Raw genomic sequence first — 21,258 nt, forward strand, 5'->3', positions numbered from 1 at the left:
AAATCATAGAATCATGCCTGTAGACCCCTGAGCCAGGGAGAAACAGAGTGGCAATGGAGGGAGGCACATGTCTCGGGTCCTGACCTGGAACTCACTGCACTTGGAAGTCTAGTAGGAGGGTGGACCATTCAGGGGCCTCCAGAAGCCTCACTTCAGGGAATAGGCAAAGCTAGATCCTGCTCTCCTCCAATGAAAGTGCTAATTCTGGTGGGTCAATCCCCAATACCATGATGAACTTCATTGTACTAAAAATGACTGGACTTTGAGACTTCAGGGGGCAAGCGTTATGAGGAGTGGTCTGGGGGAACTGGAGAGGAAGCACGGATGTTCGCCCAGAGAGGAACCTCCAAGAAGAGCCCTTAGCCTTTGATTAGGGTTGGTGGGGGTTGGGTAGTTGTTAGTTAACCTCAAGGAAACACATTTGAGATGCATGAAGTGTCAGAGTGTGGGCTTATGTGGTATGAGTCCGGGTGGGGAAAAGGAACAACTGGTAAAAAAAAAGACCAGAATTACTCTGCCCTCCCAGTGCTTAGTGTCCATGACCCCTTTCTGAGGAGCAGTTAGGGCTATTTCTGATGCCTGACAGGGAGGAGAAGGGCAGAGGAGGAGAAGGAGAGAGAGGAGAGAGAAGGAAGTAAGGGAAGAAGGGGTCGGATTTCTGAGGCTCCATAACTCAGGTGCTCCCACGGTCCTGTTTTAATGGACTGAGAAAGGCTTCATACCATCTCCCACCTTCTATTTCACTTACACGGACTCTCCTCTCCCTTCAACCAAATTACATGTCAAAGCCTACCTCCCCCTGGGAGCCTTCCCAGATGAAGCAGGTAGGCCCAGATAGTCTTGTCCTGATGGATTTGCTCCAGTATAGCTGCTCCTGTGGCTTTGTCCCACTCTCCACCCTGGTTTGGTCCTCATCTGTCACCCCACACCCCAACCTTGCTCACCTTTGTCCTATGTATGACTTGAAGTCTTTGAGGACAGCCCCTATAATCAGAATATTCTTCTAATTGCTCATCTTTTTCACTTACTCACCTGTTTCCTGAGTCCCTATTGTGTGCTAGGCACTTAGAACACAGAGGAAGGCAAGACACTATCCCTACTACCAGGAGTTTAAATAGGATCTTTTCACATACCTGGCACATGGGCAGCAATTCTGAGACAGACGCCTCCAGAAGTGAGGGACGGTTTTCAAAGAGACTGTTCCCATCCTAAGCACAGCCAACATGTGCTGGTATCAATTTTCATAAAAGATAAAGGAAAATTTTTCACTCCGCAAAAAGCTTTTCCTTGGGGTCTCTCAAAAATTGCATAAACAGTAGCAGGGTTTACAAATGTTTAACTCTCCACACTTTTCTCAGCCTGATCTGTAAGATGAGGTCTGCCCACTGATTTCTCTGTACTGTTTATGAAAGGGTGTTCCCAGAAGCCTTCGGTGTGGATGGTGAACACAAGAGATTAAGATTTGAGCCACAGAACAAAAACGAGTGCATTTTGGTTTTTTCCTATTTTTTGTTCTCCCAAAATGCAAAGTCTATTTTAATGACACATAGATTATTCCATTCCACAAATATTAATGAGCATCTTCTTTATGTCAGGGACAGTATCAGATCCTAGGAATTTAGAAGTGATAAAGACAAGGTCCTGTAATCAAGGAAGTGGATAATAAAGGTGATAGGACAAATATGTAGGTCACCTTGGTCATGAGCAGCTATAAAGGCTGTGAGAGGTATCTCTGACATTCAGAGGAGGGAGGACTTGGATGTGGCCTGGTGGACTAGGCAAGTTACCATGGAGGTGGTGACCTTGAACTGAGTGGTAGAAAGCATGGATGAGGGGTGGAAGTGGGCAAGAAGGGTCTTCATCAGACTTGGGTGGCATTGAACTTGGTCCTTCCCCACCAATCCTAGAGAGATCTCCACAGTAATCAGATCCCTCTCAGGCCCCCAGAGATGTCATCTAGACTTGGCCAGTGTACCCACCCCAATCAGGCCACTCTGAAGGCCACAGCCTCTGGTCACTCATTCGCACGGGATTCCCTTTGGCCCACATCCTGCTGCATGCCACTCACTGAGGAATTCAGCCCTGGGTATTGTGAAACATTCATATAAATAGTCCACACACAGCTGCCCTCCAATAATATGTAGCCTGAAGGCTTCACTGGAGGATCTATAAAAGGCCTCCGGACTCCTCCTTCTGGGATGATTTGTCCACACATCCTCCTCTAGGGTAAGGCTACCTCTGGGTGAGGAGACACTTGTATGTCCCTCACTCAGACGCTGCCAAGGCAGGCCTGATCTCTCCTCTCACTTCTGCCCAGGGGGTAGATAAGCCAGGTAAGAGAGCTTTGGGGCAGGGAGAAAGGAAGGGAGGTGGTCCCCACAAAAGACCTCAAATGATTTAACATGGGAGAAAGTCATAGAAGCCAGAGGGTCTGAAGAAGCGAAGAAGATACACCCAGGCTTAGGAATCTCAGGGCAAAGTAAGACTGAGTGAAGAAAGAGCAGAGATTCATTTCTCCTTTACACCTGACAATGGTGGACCCTGGTCTGGGAAAGTAGACAATCTACTCAACTCAGCTTCACTTTGTTTAGGAAGGGGAGTAAGTTATTAGCTTGGTTCTTGGTGAGTGGGTCCCCTGGGAGTTCCCACCATGGCTTACTCCCCAAATTTACCCACTCAGATCCATTTCTGTCCCTCCTAGGATGGATTTAGCAGATTGTAAATGCCAGCTTTATTTTGACAGCTCCAGCCCATGGAGAAAAGAAACAGATACCCAAGGCCCTGACTTAACTGAATTCTCTTTTTTCCTTTCAGCTTCCACTTGCTAACCCAATGATGTCACAGCAGAAGCAGCAAGCCTGGGAACCCCCTAGTGCTCCCAAATGCTCATCTCCCCAGTGCCCAACCCCCACCCTGGCTGTCTGCTCTGCTCCTTGCTGTGACCCCCATTCAGGAGGCTGTGATTCTGGTTCCCAAAAGCCTGGGAAGCAGAGTCCTGGCCGTTCTCAGAGGGCTCACCGCAAGAAGCCCCGCTGCCTCAGTGGTGGCACAGTCTACCACATCAAAGAGGAGGAATGCTGAGGTGACCAGCCCAAAGGAGAGGGACATGGGTACAGTTGCCCTCTCCCATCCAGCTTTCTGCACTCACACCGCTGGGAAGCTCAGGCTCTCCCCCTCTAGTTAGTGCTGGGAAACACTTCCTGGCCCCTATAAGCCGCACTCCTGCTTCAGTCTTCCACCCGCCCCTTCAGCTCAGCAGCAACGTGGAGCCTGAGCCCTGGCTGCTGTGAATCCCTGAGGTTGCCAGAGGGACTGAGGCTTCCACAAGTGGATGCTGCCCCTTCTTTCCTTCCAAGATGTTGACTGGTGGTGTTTCAGAGACACATGGTTTGAGATTTCTGTCTCAGCATCCTTATAGCCATCAACCTATGTCATTGCATAATCCTTACATTGAAAGATTTTGTGTGACAAACATATGTTGAGCATCTGCTCTATACTGTGCTCTGTGTTCCCAGATGTAATAGGAGATTTGTTTCTGTTCTAGAAAAGCTTACAGTCTAGTGGGAGAAACAGTGTTACATTGTAGATTGAAATATGCAGACTAATAAATACAATTTCAAGGTGATTGACATACTTCTTTTTTTTCTCACTTTGTGTGAACTCAATGGGGGAAAAGAGTACAAAAGGTCAAGGAAAGAAGGGAAAGACTCATCCTGATGGTGTAGATTAAAAGTGGTGTCCCTGGAAAGAGAAATCTGAAGCAGAGAGAGCATGTTGCTTGGGGGAGAACCGACCTCTGGGGTGGGTAGCATTTCAACAGGGCTTTTAAAGACAAGCGGACTTTGGTGTTGGGGATGGAACAAGGATGAGGAACTTTCCAGGTAGAAATGATACTTTTCATGTACAAGTGGGATACTTGCCACTGACACGCATTTCAATTTGGCTAGACTGCCAGCGTGAGAGGATCATATGGAATAGCTCATAGCCAGGTATGAAACTGCAGCTCCCAAAGGACTTTTGCCCTGGGGTGGGGAGGACCTGAGGTAAAGTAGAGGGGCCTGGAGGGGCTTGAGGCTCAACATGGTTGCATATCAATATAAGTTCCGGGTAATAATTTTTAGTTGATTCTCATTTTCTGGGGGAAACTGAAAATATGTTTTTAACTAAGTACCCATCCCAATGGATTCTATTGCTCAGTCTCAGGGCAGAGAATCAGCCTGTCTACAATTCCCAAAACACAAGATGTCCATTTCCAGAGCTTAGCAGTCCTGACTGCTGGAACCTGGTTTTGCCTCTGCTATGATATATCTCTCTGTATAGGCATATAGATAGAGCATAATTTTATATAATTTTGAATGTGTAATTTTTCTCACTAATCAAATGATGCATGCCTGTATAAAGATGTTTTAATGTAAATAAGCATAAGGAAGATGATTAAGACCAACCAAAAATCTTATCACCTAAAAATAACTACTGCTAATAACTTCAGGATCTATTTCCAAACTTTATAAAAAATCACAAAATAAGATCATTTCAGAATACTTTGTAACCTGATCTTTTACTTAACAGTACGATTGTCAATACTCTTCTGTGCTAACAAATATTGATCAACACTATTATAGTCCATCCTGTGAATGCACCATGATTTGTGTAAATAGTTTCCTGATTTGGGGCACGTATATTGCTTCCACTCTTTTGCTGTCTAAACAACAGTAAAAAAGTTTTTTCGTCTTAGTAATTTTCCTAAGATAAATTTTTAGAATTGGAATTCTAGAATTGTTAAAGACTGTGAAGACTTTTTTCAGACTCTCCAGGAAGACTGCATCTTAGACGCAATGAAAATGCCTCCATTTAAGAAAATCACTTTGGAGAAAGGGATTTCTTTTGTTCAAGCGCAAGAATGAGTACTATGTTAAAAAATTACTCTAGTTAGGGGCACCTGATGACTCAGTCATTTAAGTGTCTGACTCTTGATCTCAGCCTCAGGTCATGATCCTGGGGTCCTGGGATAGGGTCCTGCATGGGTTTCTGAGCTCAGCAGGAAGTCTGCTTGAGATTCTCTCTTTCCTTCTCCCTCTGCCACGCCCCCCCGCCCTGCCATGTGCACACTCTCCCTCTCTCTCTCAAATAAATAAATATTATAAAAAATTACTCTAGCTAAAAGAAAAATCCAGTTTGTTGGGGAAAAAAAAACACTTTCTGAAAAACTTGCCAAGTATCTACTTATTTTACTGTCACGAAATCCATACTTTTTTAAAAAAGATTTTTATTTTATTTGAGAGAGAGAGTGTGAGCAAGCATGAGCAGAGGTGAGGGGAGAAGGGGTGGGGGGAGGGGGGAGGCAGAGAGAGAAGCAGACTCCCTGCTGAGCAGGGAGCCCAACATGGGGCTCCATCCTAGGACCCTGAGATCATGACCTGAGCCGAAGGCAGATGCTTAAGCAATTGAGCCACCCAGGCACGCCATGAACTCCATACTTTCAAAAAAAAAAAAGATTAGATACTTTCTCCTTCTGAGGGAAAAAGGGTGCTATTTATTGTATAAAGCAATGCCTTATGAATTTTGACATACCATTGCTTGAAATTCCATATTTAGCTCGTAAGTTTTAAATATCCTTGATTTTAGATATTCAGCTATGTTTGTGTGAGAGAATTCTGGGGGAAAAAAAATCGAATTTTCCCCTAAAATACCAGTATTTGGTTGATTGTGCAAAGCTTAATATGTAAGAATCTCTTTTTTTTTCTATTTTTTATTTCTGTTCTTTATTGAACATGGACATTCACCAAATAACAATTACAAAAAAAAAGAGTTTTGATAGAAACAAATTTTCTTTGACAAGAGTACTATTTAATAACTGGCCTACTCAGATTCCCTAATCAATACTTGGATTTCCTTTGCTAATTGTTCACCTTATGTATTATTGCATACTACACTGTTTAGCCTGTATCAAATTGATTTTGAAATTTCTACATCAGAAAAAAAAACAGTGATTTGATCATTATTTTTCTTCATAAAGGTCTGCATTTGGCATCTTCACATTTTCTAAATATGTGTGTACATCAGAAATGTCAATATTATAGAGTGTCTTTTTGGTGTGGTTTCATTTTAATATTGTTCATTTACCTTTGTTATATAATAAATAATTAAAAATGCAAACGTTACATTTTGTGCAAAATGGCCTATATCCAAAATCTTACATTTATAGCGACAGCCAAAATAAGTAAGTGGCACTGACAGGGTTTTTTTTTTTTTTTCTACTATATCTAACATCATAGTTTTAACGAATGTTAAGTAGTTACACATTTTTAACATTTCCTAAATAGAAAATTTCATTTTGACATTTGATATTTAATATGATCTCTTGATATTTAATATGCTCTTTTGTCTAATTCTTAAAAAATGTGACTTCAGTATTATATGGACTAAAGAAAGAACATGTAAATTTTTTTAGAAAGCAAGGTGTGACATGTTTTAAAGAGCTCCTTTAGGGACTTTGAAAGAGCCATGTTGAATTCACCTGGGGGAAACTTGGGTGAACGATTCAATAGGTCTCTGTCCTCACCAGTTTCCAGTGCAGTCTTCCAGAAGGGACGTTCTCACCTGGGAACTGAACTGAGCCCAGTGACTTCACACCCTGCCTCAAGAGTGTCCTGCTCTCCTGGGTCTCCGTTGGGAGACACAAGCCCTCGCCAGCCTGGCCAACGGTCACCACTAGGGCTGCCAGCCTAGCCCCCGCCCTGGGTCCGGTGCATTTTCAGCAGCTTCCTTTACAATGTCTGACAGACCCTACTTTACTACATATTATATGCTCCATGATATAGCACAAATAGTAATAAAAAGTCATTACTTTTACTTATTCCTGTCAAGCTGCCATTAATAAAATATGAAACCAAAATCATCCTAAGGCGAAACAAGCTATGTCGTGCTGATTTCATCTTTTATTTAGTGGGAAGTCAAGAAATGCTGCCTCAACTTGGCAGGTGAAGAAATAGGGTTTGAGTCACAGTATTTAAAGTTATAGAGGTAGCCCACAGCAGCATGAAAAATAAAACATGTCTAAATAAGAGGAAGGGAGGGAAGGGATGACAAATGTGAGCTTAATCCATTGTGCTTCACTGGGGAAGTGAATAGGTACACCTAAAAGGAGGCAAAGAAATAAATGCATACACAGATTATTTAGAATGAAACTTATTTTTTTTTCATATTACAACCTATTGAATTACCTGATTTTTAATTTTCATGTAAATGTACTACTTTATTTTATAAAATCACATCCTGTTTTTATATGCATCTGTGTGAGTCCTAGGCCAAACCTTCCTTAACAGAATGAGTACACAGTCAGACACCTGTCAGATGAAACCCATTTCAAATCTTTGAAGACCCTGAGATCTTATGCAAGTTTCTGTGCCCTTCTATGCCTCAGTTTTCTCATCTAAATATTAGGTAAAATGATAGTATGTGCCTCATGAGACTGTGGAGGGAATTATATATGATATTATAGGTAACATATTTTGAAATATTTAGCTCGATAAATATTAGTTGTAACTTACATTTGGGGTGCACTTAATTGTTTTTGAAGATTTTATTTGACAGAGAGAGAGAGAGAGTGCTTGAGCGTGCATAAGTCAGGTGGGGTGGGGGAGAGTGAGAGACAGAATCTCAAGAAAACTCTGCACTGAGCATGGAGCCCAAAGTGGGGCTCCTTCTCACAACTCGGAGATGATGACCTGAGCTGAAATCAAGAGTCAGTCGCTTAACCGACTGAGGTTAGGGTGCCCCATTAGGTGCACTTAATTTTTAAAGTAGGCTTTTTTATTCCGGGTAGTTAGGATTTACAGGAAAGTTGCAAAGATGGTACAGAGAATTTCCCATGTTCCCTGCATCCAGTTTCCTCTGTGGTTTAGATCTTATATTAGCATGGTACAATTATTACAATTAAAGAATCAATATTGATATATTATTATTAACTAAAGTCCATACCCATATTCTATTGGGTTTCCTTAATTTTTACCAGATGTCATTTTTGTGTTCCTGGATTCTATCCAGGGTGCCACATTACATTCAGTTGTCTTGTCTCCTTAGGATCCTCTTGACGGTGACACTTTTTTAGACTTATCTTATTTTCAGTGACCTTGACAGTTTTGAGGGGTGCCAGTTAGGTATTTTGTAGAATATCTCTCAACTGAGATTTGTGTGGTGTTTTTCTCATGCTTAGAATTGGATTATGGGTCTGGGGGAGGAAGATCGCAGGGGTAAAGCCACCGTATCAAGGGTACATGCTGTCAACATGCCATCTCTGTCGAAACTGACTGACTGTGCTAGTGTCTGCAAGTTTTCCACTGTAAAGTGCTCTTTTTCTTTCCCTACCACACTTCTCTTTTTGGAAGGAAGTCATTAAATGCAGCCCATTCAAAGAAGTAGGGAGTTATGTTCCACCTCCTTGAGGGGACTCTACTACAAATTATTTGGAATTTTTCTGTAGAAAGATTTGTCTGTTCATCCGTCTCTCTCTTTTTTAAACTTTATCATTCATTAATATCAGTATTAACTCACAGATATTGGATATCTATGTTATACTTTGGGTTGTAATCCAATGCCCTGCTGTCCAATAGACAGAGCTTGGAAATATATATGTGTATATTAACTACACATACTAAGTCTCTGCACACATACCCATGATTATTTCTGTAGTTATCCATCTGTGTCTATATTAAGCTGAACATGAGTTCATACTGATGCCTGCAACTCTAATTCAGTCCATGGTTTATTCTAGACTTTGTAAAAGGAGATTTCAAAATGGAGTAAGCAAGCCTTGCTAGGAGGCCACAGAAAGAAGAATATATGTGCATCCTCGTGGAACAAACTATTAACTTTTTACCAGCTGCAAGCGCACAGCCTGAACTTAACTCCCTCTTCACCATGACCCCTGAATTATTCGCATTCTTCACTACAAAGGAGCCAATGTGATTTGACAAGTTTCAATCCCTTATTTGCATATTAACCCAACCAACTCCAGTTAACCAGGTTTCAATCCCTGTTTTGCAGAGAGGACATAAATGACAACTGTACTCATGACCTCTTGCTTTTATAACCCTGTCCCCTCTTGATTTTCCTCAGAACATGAATCAGGTTTCTACCTGAATCTGTCTCCAGAATTGCAATTCTAGTTGCCCAAATTAATGCCTGCTTATTTAAATTTTCAGTGAATTCTTTCTTGGCCAACACCCCCTTCTTGCTATCTGTAACCTCTCAGTGAGAAATCTGGCTCCCGCCATCTGCCACACACTGACATATTTGTTTAATCCCAGTATGCAGATATGGTGTCTTCTATTTTGAAAACAAAATTATGAGATGCGTAGGAGTCAGTGCATGCTAAATGAACAATATTTTCTTACCTCTAGAGCTATAAAGACTGTTGATTAAAGAGGAAAGAATGAGTGAGCCAGCATCCTTGAAGTCTGGGTAAGGATGGGTCAGGGGAAAGACAGGACATCCTTAGGATCAAGGGACTAAATTGAAATGGATGATCTTTCATGAGGACCTCCACTCACTAGAGACCATCTCCCAAACAGGCTCTGCTCGGCTTCCTCTTCCCACCATCCCACCATAGCAGCCCCAGTTCCCACAAACTTCCATCACATGGTTTAGGCATAAAGCGTGAAGTCATGGACACCTGTGTGGGACTATAGACAGGAGAAAACCTCATTCCATACCCAGACACAGGTTAGAACAAGTTTGGATTCTGCCTATGAACCAGAGTGGGAGAAGGCATAGAATCTTTATCATAAAAGTACATGTGGAAAATCAGAAAGCAAAGTGGGACAGCCTATGAGTAAATAAAAAGGGCATAAATATTCAGTCTGTGACACACACAGTTAATCTACCTCAGACTAATGATTAGTTCTGAACTTCCTGGCAGATAGAATATGTAGAGACAAATGGCCTAATAACCTAGCTTTCAAGGGAAGTCTTGCCTCTTAACAATGGAGTCTGAAGGAAATTGTTGCAATCATCAGCAATATACTTAACATCATTGTTAGAACAGTCACAGAAGAAAATGGCAAACCACTATTGTTTTGTCTCCCACTGAAAAAAGCACATAGCATTAAAATGAAGTGCTGCTTATGAAATGTCAGAGAGGGTCAGCCAAGGAAAAGGCAGATGCCTAAAAGCAGAAGGTCTCTCAGTTCTAGCCAGAACTTGGTTCACCAGGGATAGAATTCACCTGTTTGTAAACTGTGGCCAACAAAATACCTTCATTCTTTATTCTGGTGTGAGATAAGATAAAGGGGCCTAAATGAATGTGTTCCTCACTGCTTTGTTCACCCCCTGCTCAGGCATTATCTGACACCTGACCAGTATAGGACCCCCCCCTCCAATTCTCTCTCTCTCTCTCTCTCTCTCTCTCTCACACACACACACACACACACACACACACACACACACACACACACACAAGTCTAACTTCTACACTTCTCTCTACTTAGCACCTGCCATCCTCCTCCTGGAGCTTCAGCAGGCCCTCCCTACATGGTCCTATAGTTGTCTTCATTATTCTGATTGAAGGTCCAGGAATTTTTACCCTTATCTCTGACAGGTTCTTTCTGTTTTGTTTTGATTGCCACAGGACGAGAAGTGACTGGCACACCCTAAGCCCCATGCAAACTCAGTCCCTTCCTGGATCAAGCATTAACTCTACTCCTTTCTCTGGTGCCTAGTTAGTTTGCTCTTACAGGTATTGGGTAGTGAATTGTAGGGAACTTTCCCCTTATAGCTTTATATAATAACCCTGATATATGAGAACCATTTCTCAAATATTTGACTGGAGTTTACCTTAAATTCTTGCCTGATCCATCTCAGTATCCATTGCCACAGCTAAAACCCCAACCCATGCAAGGCCCATGGGATTTCTGTAGAAGGTGGTGTTGGTCCTTAGGGTGAGGTAGGAAGAAGGTGGTGAAACCAGCTTTTCTGGGTCACTGACACATTCTCTTGGCATTCACTGGTATTTATAAATCTTTGGAGAAATAAAAATATTGATCCTCATCACTGAGGGACACAGAACTAGCCAAATAATTAATAATAATAATAAAGTATTATAAATATTATAACAACAACAAAAGACAATAAGAGTCTTTAGCCACATAACAACAATAACAATAAATTATTATATAAGTATTATAACAACAAGGGATGAAGAACCACCCAAATAATGAAAATAATAATTATTATCCTAAGTATTATAGCAACAACAACACAAAGAGCAATGGCAGCAATTTGTATTTACACAGAGCTTACTGTGGAGGAACACTCTTCTATCACTGTACACATGTTACTCATTTAATCCTCACAACAGCTTTATGAAATAGATATAATTTTTATCACCATTACAGATGAGCAATCGAGGCACAGAGGAAACAAGTGACAAGCCTAATGTTGTGCAACCAATAAGTAAGGGAACTTGGAATTAAAAGCTAGGTGATCTGAGTGCAGACACTTAACTCTGTTGCTGTGCCCCCAAGAGGGTAGTGTTGGAATGAATATGTTCTCCTCTTGCTATCTATGCCCTTCTCCTCCCCACCCACCCCCAAGCATAAACACTGGGTTGGAAATCAACTGACCTTATATTCGTCCTAATTCTGCCACTATTTTCACTCTATGAATTGAATAAAATGACTTATCTGAATCTTCAACTCTCATTTGTGAAAGGAAGTCATATAACCAAGCCAAATGGCATATTTTATTGTTAATTAATCCACTCATTCAATAAGTAATTAAGTGCCAACTATATGTCAAGAGCTGCTTTTTTAAGGCATTATTATTATTTCTTTATTATCCGATGCATGCATTTATTAGAGAAAATTTTCTAACAAAATAACAGTCTAAAAAGAAATGGGCTGCTTTGTGAGCTAATGAGTTCTTCAACTAAAAGTGTTTTAATTTAGCACAGAAAGCTCATCATTAGGCATATGGGAGAGGGTATGGAAGCACCAGGTAGAAAACTACACTACATGTTTGCTAAGAGTCCTCCAGGGCTGAATGATTTTCTGAGTTGCCTGTACTCCCTACATCTTTTAACTGTCTATGAAGATCCCTGGAAGAGCTTGGAGGAAGGTCGAAGGCTGTGGAAATATTACTAGAATGTTTCGTGGACTGGCTACAATTCTGTGGCACTACAAGAACACTCGAGGACTATGGTTCCCAAACTAGCAGAATCCCCTGGCGATTTAAACATTGCAAATCCTCAGGACTCATTCCATGGAGATTATGACTCAATAGGTCTTAATTGGTGACAGGAATCTGAATTTTAGTGCTTTTCAGATGGCACAACCAGGTTTAGAGTCCCTGATCTATAAAAGCACACAGAGCAAGACCGAAAGAATAGTTTCCTTGTTTCATGTAATCCTTGCTGGGTTGGCTCTTCTGCTCTACAGCTGAGACTATGTGATCAGCACCTGCCCTTAAACTCTCCAATGCTCAACTTTTCCATATGTGGTGATATCCACCCAACAGGGTTGTTAAGAGGAGAAAACAAAACATGTGAAATGTAGTACAAATGTGGGGGTGGGGTGGGAGGTGGGTGACCACTGTCTCCAGAAGTGTGAAAGGCTAAGAACTATAGGTTCTCAGAATGACAGAGCAGAAGGTCCTGATGTCACAGATGAAAGCGCAGGCCCAAAAAGTCTGAGGAATTTGCCTAAGTCTTCTTAATGCCTGCCCCCTATGCTCACATTTTATAGTACCGACCTTCCTAGGTAAAGATAATGCTACTGATCCAACTGGAAGCAAGCTTTGCAGTTTCATAGTCCCTGTCTTTCTCTAAAGATTCTGAGATGTCTTAATTACAGGACAAAAGATATAGTCTACTGAGTTATCTCCCTTTGGCACAGTGGAGAGAATGATAGTGAAGTCATTAGCGTGGCGTTGTGATGAGTCAGAGATATTATCAGTACAAGCAGTCTTTAAGAATGGGAGGGTGGGGGCGCCTGGGTGGCTCAGTTGCTTAAAGCAACTGCCTTCGGCTCAGGTCATGGTCCCGGAGTCCCGGGATCGGGTCCCGCATCGGGCTCCCTGCTCGGCGGGGAGCCTGCTTCTCCCTCTGACCCTCCCCCCTCTCATGTACTCTCTCTCTCTCTCATTCTCGCTCTCTCAAATAAATAAATCTTAAAAAAAAAAAAAAAGAATGGGAGCATGTTGGAGCGGAAGGCCTGTCCTGCTCACTCTGCTGGGAGGAACCCACCTCTCACATCAGAAGAGAGGAATGAAGTTCACAAGAGCAAGAAAGCTCTGTCATTATAGGCTGTGGGGTCTTCTTTCCTGGAAGATTTACAAATATCTTCTTGGGATCAGTGTCTAGAGGAAGAGGATAGGCAAAGTGTCCTCTCTTCATCCCTTCCTATCTTAGGACTTAAAAGATATTGTTTGATAGTGACATTTGTAGACACAAGACACCACAGGATGTTTTAGCTATTGCCCCACTCACTGAGGTCAGCTGAGGGTCCAGGGTGGAGCCTGGGATTGAAAGAAGGAATCCTTGCATTTGTTACATAGTAGAAGGATCCTCATGACTATGAAGGACAACAGCTCAGGAAGTCAGTCACCCTGGTTTAGTGTGATCTGGCAGCCCTGAGCACGAGCTCTCATCATTACATCAGGGATCAAGAAAAAAACAACAAAGGCAAACACTCATTTCACAAATGGAGACCCTGAGGCCCAGAAGAAGCAAATGACCCATGGCTGGTCAGTGTCAGGCCCAGGCCTGTGCTCCAGGGATGACCTGCTACTTCAATCCAGTAGAGTTTTCTGCAGTTGGAGACATTACAGAAAAGAAGGGCTGTAATGCCAGAACTGATGATATTGGTGTGTGTCCCCCAGTCCCACAGGAACAGGACTCAGAAGCTGGGAAATGCCTGGGACCACAGTGAATAATTACAATGCTTATATTGTAACTGCAGCTTACAGAACACTTACTCAGTGCTGGCATGGTGTTGATTTCTTTGCTCATAACATTTGTTTTAACCATCACATTATACATGGTCTCTAGCCTGCACTATACAGATGAGCGAGGGTGACTGGCTTTTGAGGCCACCTCATGGAAGTGATGGGAATATGTTATGCTGAGTTGGTCTTGTCTCCTTTCTTTTATCCACTAATTGGGACGGCTTAAGACCCATAAGGCCAGGTCATTGAACCCAGATCATTACTGTTCCCTCCACCCCAAGAACAGCACAAGCTGCATCAGTCCTTCAAAAAGCCAGGTATAAGTCCCATTGCCTCAAAATGGTTGAAAGACCTAAATGTGAGACAGGGATCCATCAAAATCCTAAAGAAGAACACAGGCAGCAACCTCTGTGACCTCGGCTGTAGCAACTTCTTGCTAGACATGTCTCCAAAGGCAAGGGAAACAAAGGCAAAAATGAACTATTGGGACTTCATCAAGATAAAAAGCTTTTGCACAGCAAAAGAAACAGTTGACAAAACCAAAAGACAACTGACAGAATGGGAGAAGATATTTGCAAATGTCTTATCAGATAAAGGGCTAGTATCCAAAGTCTATAAAGAACTTAATCAAACTCAACACCCAAAGAACAAATAATCCAATCAACAAATGGGAAGAAGATGCAAACAGACATCTCTCCAAAGAAGACATCCAAAAGGCCAACAGACACATGAAAAAGTGCTCAACATCACTTGGCATCAGGGAAACACAAATTAAAACCACAATGAGATACCACCTCACACCAGTCAGAATGGCTAAATTTAACAAGTTGGGAAATGACAGATGTTGGCGAGGATGCAGAGAAAGGGGAAACCCTCTTACACTGTGGTATGAATGCAAGCTGGTGCAGCCACTCTGGAAAACAGTATGGAGATTCCTCAAGAAGTTGAAAATAGAGCTACCCTACAACCCAGCAATTGCACTACTAGGTATTTACCCCAAAGATACAAATGTAGTGATCCGAAGGGGGCACCTGCACCCCAGTGTTCATAGCAGCAATGTCCACAATAGCCAAACTGTGGAAAGAGCCCAGATGTCCATCAACAGATGAATGGATAAAGATAATGTGGTATATATATATATATATATATATATATATATGTATATATATATATATATATACAAAGGCATACTGCTCAGCCGTCAAAAACTGAGATCTTGCCATTTGCAATGACTTGGATAGAACTAGAGGATATTATGCTAAGTGAAATAAGCCAATCAGGGGACGACAATTATCACATGATCTCACCCATATGTGGAATTTAAGAAACAAAACAGAGAAGCATAGGGGAAGGGAGGGAAAAATAAAACAAGATGAAATCAGAGAGGGAGACAAACCATAAGAGACTCTTAACCATAAGAAACAAACTGAGGGTTGCTGGAGGTGACGGGGGTGGGGGGATGGGGTAACTCGGTGATGGACATTAAGGAGGGCACATGATGTAATGAGCACTGGTATATAAGACTGATGAATCATTCAACTCTACCTCTGAAACTAATAATACACCATGTTAATTAATTGAATTTAAATAAAAAAGAAAGAAAGAAAAAATCCCATTGCCCTTGGGAGGACCATGAATCCTCTCCCAGTGCTGTTTGCTAGGGTCGGACCCACATGTCTGCTTGCACACTGGGATTCTGGCCCATAGGGGGATTGTCCGAAGGTCTGACTCCTCCAACAGAAGGAAGATCCTTGTTTTCCTTTCTTTCATCACTTGGGAATTAGCATGATAAGAATCTCATGCATGCCAATGCTGCCCTCACCCTTCTATTAAGGGACACACCTAAGACAGGCAGGAATCCATAGCATGCTTGAATCCTCAAATAGACAGGATGGTGAGGAAGTGCTTGGGCAGCTAAGAACAGAATCCAGGAATGCCTGGGCTGTATGCGGACTGGATTCAGCCAAGTAAAGACCCTCCAATCACCTTCCAACTGGTCCCTTTGTCTACAAGCTCATTAATGAGAACTCCCTCGAGTCCAGATCTGATCCACACATCAAACTTATATCCTGGCCATTCACCACAGACTTCAGCTTCTTGAGTAACCAAATCACAGCACCTAAGGTCACCTGAGCTGAGTGATCTTTCTAAAATGTAAATCTCATCAGGTTCTTCCTTTTGCTTAAGTGGTCAAGGGTGGCCCAACTGTCCCTGGTCAAACCTTTTAAAGCACCATGATTCTGTTTTCAAGTTAAAAGGAATGTATACCTTCAATACATAAAGCAGTCAAATTACTCTATAGCTGGGGTGAAGTGGAAGGCCCAGAGTGTTGTCTGCTCAGGCTCCCCCCATCCCAGGCAGCCCAAATAGTCAAGAACTAAGGATTTGTGGTATTTCAAAATGTGATTCAAAATTTTTAGCCCCCTCCCCCATGTGATGATGGGGGATGATGTTGGGAAAAGGAAGGAAATTAAAATGTATTTCCAACCTGCTCTCTGTCAAACATTATCTGTATTATCACAGTAAAATAGCTCTATGTGTTTGTTATATTTTTTAAGAAAAAGATTTTATTTTTTATTTATTTGACAGAGAGAGAGAGAGAGAGACAGCGAGAGAGGGAACACAAGCAGGTTGAGTGAGAGAGGGAGAAGCAGACTTCCCACTGAGCAGGGAGCCCAATGGAGGGCTCAATCCCAGGACCCTGGCATCATGACCTGAGCTGAAGGCAGACAATTAATAGCTGAGCCACTCAGGCACCCCTATGAGTTTCTTATTGTTAATCCCATTTTTTGTTAATCCCATTTTAAAGATTTAAAAGAAAAAAAAAAAGATGAGGCTCAAAAACATTAAATAACTTACCCATGGTTCAGATGCCAGTACCCCGACTCCAGGACCCACCTTCCAGCCTCCATGCGGTGTTAAGATGTGGAGCTGATATAGAAGACGATGAGGGGATGTGGGGTAGGCAGCTGGAAGGGCAGCCACAGAGAGCAGCTCATACTGCCCAGAGGGGTGGCTCTTGGAAGAACTGATGTTTGAATATCCCTGACAACAGGGTTCCAAGGAATGTAATTTGGAAGCCATTAATCTACAGCCATTAATCTATTCGCCATTAGTCTAATCTCAAGTACATAACCCAACAAGTAAAGCTCTTAATGTTCTGGGCCCTTCCTTCTTTTCTGCCCAGCTAGGGTCTCAACACTATGCTCTTACCAAATATTATGTCCACTCTTTCCAGAAAAATCATGCCCCTACACATTTCCGTGCCTCCGCCTGTGCTCTTCTTCCCTCTGTCTAGAATGCCAGCTACCCCTCACCTTCTGACTGATGCCCACTCTGTTCCTGAGCCACAGTCTTTTTTAATCTGTAAAATGGGATTAACAATAAGAAACTCAATGAGCTGATGTATTGAGATAGTACAAATAACTTGTTTGATGGATGGGAGGTTGAGGATAAATTTTAATTCCCTGTCTTTTCCTCACATTATCCCACTTACATCTTTTTTCTTTTAAGATTTTATTTATTTGTGTGTGAGAGAGAAAAAGTGAGAGAGAGAGAGCACAAGCAGAGGGAGCAGCAGGCAGAGGGAGAAGCAGGCTCCCCGCCGAGCAGGGAGCCCGATGTGGGACTTGATCCCAGGACCCTGGGATCATGACCTGAGCCGAAGGCAGACGTTTAACTGACTGAGCCACCCAGGTGTCCCCCACTTGCATTTTAAGACAAAGAAGTATCTTAATCTTCTCTGAATTCACAAAACCCTGCACATAACCATCATTCAGTAAATAAATGTCCTTAAAGTGGTATTTGCAAAGTTACTATAAGAAAGGAATTTCTGTTGGGATAAAAAATTTTCCTCACTGAACCAGTGGTTCATTGCTGTATTGGGTCAATACAATAGAACAATGTTTTACAAATTTTAAAAATTATTTGTAATATTTTAGTAGGGGCCATGCAGGGAAGGAGCATAACTTTGTCTATCCCTGCTGATCTGGGCTTTAGGAGCTCACATTCGCAGCTAGGAGAGGCATAATTATATGAGTCACATACATACACAATGTTCTGCTTTGGCATAACAAGGCAAGAAGTTAAGTAATATCCTCTGACAACTGGGATTGACTAAATAGACTATATGGAGTTGCTACCTCATAGTGTGACTTACCTTCAAATATTCTACATCCTCATATACACACCAGCTGTCTCCACTTTGTGGAGTTCATCCCCACGCGAACCTCCAGATAAAATATGTTCAGGGAAAAGCAAAAACCGGGAAACGCAGCACTTGGGCTGAATGTTAGCTCCTTGGAGGTCTGATGCTCATAAATGCAAATATAGATTTGATCATGTACTGAAATCATCTGGTCCAGTCTACTCTGAAACCCAGAGGCAGTAGCAGAGCCAGAACCAGAGCTCTGTCTGACTTCACTGCAAAGTTCTTGAGGCCGGTCTGTCTGGGGGACCCCACCCTGGGAGGACCTCCCAAACCTGCCGCATGCACTTACTGCTGGCCTGGCCTCCCAAACTACTCTCTCTCAAGGTGTGAAAGGAGGGAGACCTTTGTCTCAACCACAAATAATTCATTAATTCAACAAATATTTTTTGAGCACTTACAAGATGCCAGGCACTGTGCAGGTGCTAAGAACATGGAGATTTCATTCTATCCAGGATGAGAGATACTGAAAAATAAATACAAGCATGGTGTTATAGAAATATGGGGCACCATGATAGCATTTCACAGGAAAAACTAATATAACCAAGGCTGAACATACAAGGATCCAGAACAAAGTAGCAGGGACAGGCCTTAGAAAAGAAAAGAGGCCATTCCTCTTGTAACAAGGAGATCATAAAGGATGGTTGCAGGCATAAGTAGGCTTAAAGACCTGGTAATGGGAAGTGGAAGTGCCTTACATTTGACAGCTACTCTCTGCCCCTTGGAGTAGAGGTCATATCTAATCTATTTAAAGGCATCAAAGAGTATTTGGAAGGTTTCAGAAAAGAGAAAAAGCATGGTGTGTGTGTGTGTGTGTGTGTGTGTGTGTGTGTGTGTGTGTGTGAACACGGAGAAGTATATGGAATCACCAAGCAGGTTTGGTCTCAGCCTGGATGGACGGTCATGATCTTATGATGGTGCCAACCTGCCAAAGTGTCTTTTTTGATGTTGTTTTTGTATTTATAGCAGCTAGGCATAACAGGGAGGAAGTGGCCAGGGTTGGGGTTTTGTCAGTCAAGTGCATTAATAAGCCAAAGGAGCAAGAAAATTTATTATATTGTTAAAAAAAAGTGGTTGAAATGATAAACTAAACAAAATGGGTAGGAAGTGGCATGAAGAAGGGATCTGGTGGGCACAGAGGTAGTAGATTCCAGTGGACGTGACCAAGTAGGTTGAAAAGAAGGGACTAAGGTCAAAGAAAGGGGTGCCTGGCTTCCAATTCAGACACTGCACAACTTTGAGCATCTCCTTTGTCCTCTCTGGCACTAAATTCCTCATCTATGTGTAGAGTATAGGTACTGGGCTGAAATCCTTTCCAGCAGGGCCTTTTATCCATGATGCTACATTGCTCCCACCTATGTCCTAGGGTGATCCAACACTTGTGGCCTTAGATTTTCATCTAAAGCTTCTATTGGATTCCTGCAGAAACCCTAAGTTCAGTCCCCAAGCATGGCCATTGTAAACTCCCTTGTAAATCATGATCTTCTTATCTTTATGGAACTACTTCTAAATTTTACAGAAGGAAGGGATGCTCTGGGAAGATACTCATGAGGATCCAGTAGTGACCCAGTGTGATAAAGTGGCAGAATGACAGAGAAACACAGGAATGTGGGAAGTTGCCATCATAACCACCTGGTCGGGAAGAGCTTTCACATCATTGTGGCTCATTCCCTTGAATTGGGTGCAGGATGTGTATAAAAGACCTCCTCACTTCCCTTGACCTATCCATTGCTTGCCTGACATTTGGAAAACAAGGTAAGTGTCCTTACCAATCTGATGGCAGTTTGGGGATAGCTGGGATGGCCACACCTCAGCTGAATGGGACAAGCCACTCCAGGTTGGAGAGAATGGGAACTAACTGGTAACTGCAGGAAGATCAGGCTCAAGGAAATCATCTGTTGGCTCAGAAGTAGCCCTCTCAGGAGGGAGGAATGTTAATTGAGATTGGGGTTGGGGTAGGGGAAGCTAGTCTGTAGGACAAGAGATACCCACACAGGGCCAAAAACTATAACTGAAGGCAGAGCCCATGATGGAAGAAAGAAAAAAAAAAGGGAGATGAAAAAGACAGGTGTAACCATGGACTCAGGCTAACCATGTGGTTTCTAGAATGCATAAATTAGAGTCCATCATAAAAATAATTTAAGACTTTGGAAACTACCCAACTCGCTGCCTTGGAAGTCAGCGGTCCTGGGAAAACCAGGACAGGTAGGAGAAGGTGTTACCCTGCCTGATTTCTCCTATTCCAGGAAAGTGGACTTCTCCACTGTAAAGATATGGGTCTTGGAGCATTAGAATCAGTTGTAGAACTTCAGACTCTGGAGAAAAATAGTGATACAAATAAAGTTTATAGTCACTGAACTTTCAAAATATCTGCATTGCTTTTTAGAGTAACTGAACTTTCTCTAAGATGTCCTGCCAGCAAAACCAACAGAAGTGCCAGCTCCCAGCCAAGTGCATCCCCAAGTGTCCACCCAAGTGGCTTCAGGCCACGGAAATGTATGAAAGACGTCCATGGAAAAAAATGGTCATTTTAGAACACCTACTAACTCAACAGGAGATTGAAGGAAAGAATGGCAGCAACTCTCTGAACAGAAAAGCGACCACTTTTCTCGAAGGTAGGATGTGTGGAGAAGTGAATCAGAGGCCATATTCAGGAAGATAGACGGCGGGGGAGGGGGCTTCCGTCAGCCAGCTATGGGCAAGTGATAGAGCAGCAGAGCACAAAATCAGAACTTTTAGAAGTCCACTCCACTGAGGGATGTCGCTCCACTGGCTAAGAGGAGAGTGGAACCCTCGCTGGGACAGTGTGGTCTCAGGACCCTCAGGGTCACAGAAAGACCGGGGGTGCCTGATGGTGGCAGAGTTCCCAGGTATCGGAGCAGAGAAACCAGCTGCAAAGACAGAGCCAAGGAGTGGGCTCTCATCTTGGGGTCGCTATAAACTGTGATCCATGGCACAGTCGGGCCTCTGCTCTTCCAGCAGGGACCCAACAAGCAGCAGATCTGGGGAGACTCCCCTTCCTCCCCCCAGAGGAGTGGCATGGGAGTGCACCACAGGAATCTGCTGGGTTTGAAGACTCCACATGGAGTCGTGTGCCAGAGACAGAAAAG

At 42.7% G+C, this 21,258-nt stretch overlaps 1 protein-coding gene across 1 annotated transcript in view; it reads left to right on the forward strand.

The window, feature by feature from the left end:
* The first annotated feature begins 2,835 nt into the window (after positions 1-2,835).
* Positions 2,836-21,258, forward strand: part of LCE6A (late cornified envelope 6A) — a 49,328-nt gene continuing 30,905 nt past the window's right edge. Inside the window, 1 exon segment of the mRNA XM_073888440.1 lies at positions 2,836-3,082. Within this exon segment, the coding sequence (XP_073744541.1) occupies positions 2,836-3,082 (247 nt within the window).

Source organism: Callorhinus ursinus, unplaced genomic scaffold, assembly GCF_003265705.2.
Source record: "Callorhinus ursinus isolate GAN/ISIS: 27379988/994484 unplaced genomic scaffold, GSC_fseal_2.0 scaffold90, whole genome shotgun sequence".
Lineage (NCBI taxonomy): Eukaryota > Metazoa > Chordata > Mammalia > Carnivora > Otariidae > Callorhinus > Callorhinus ursinus.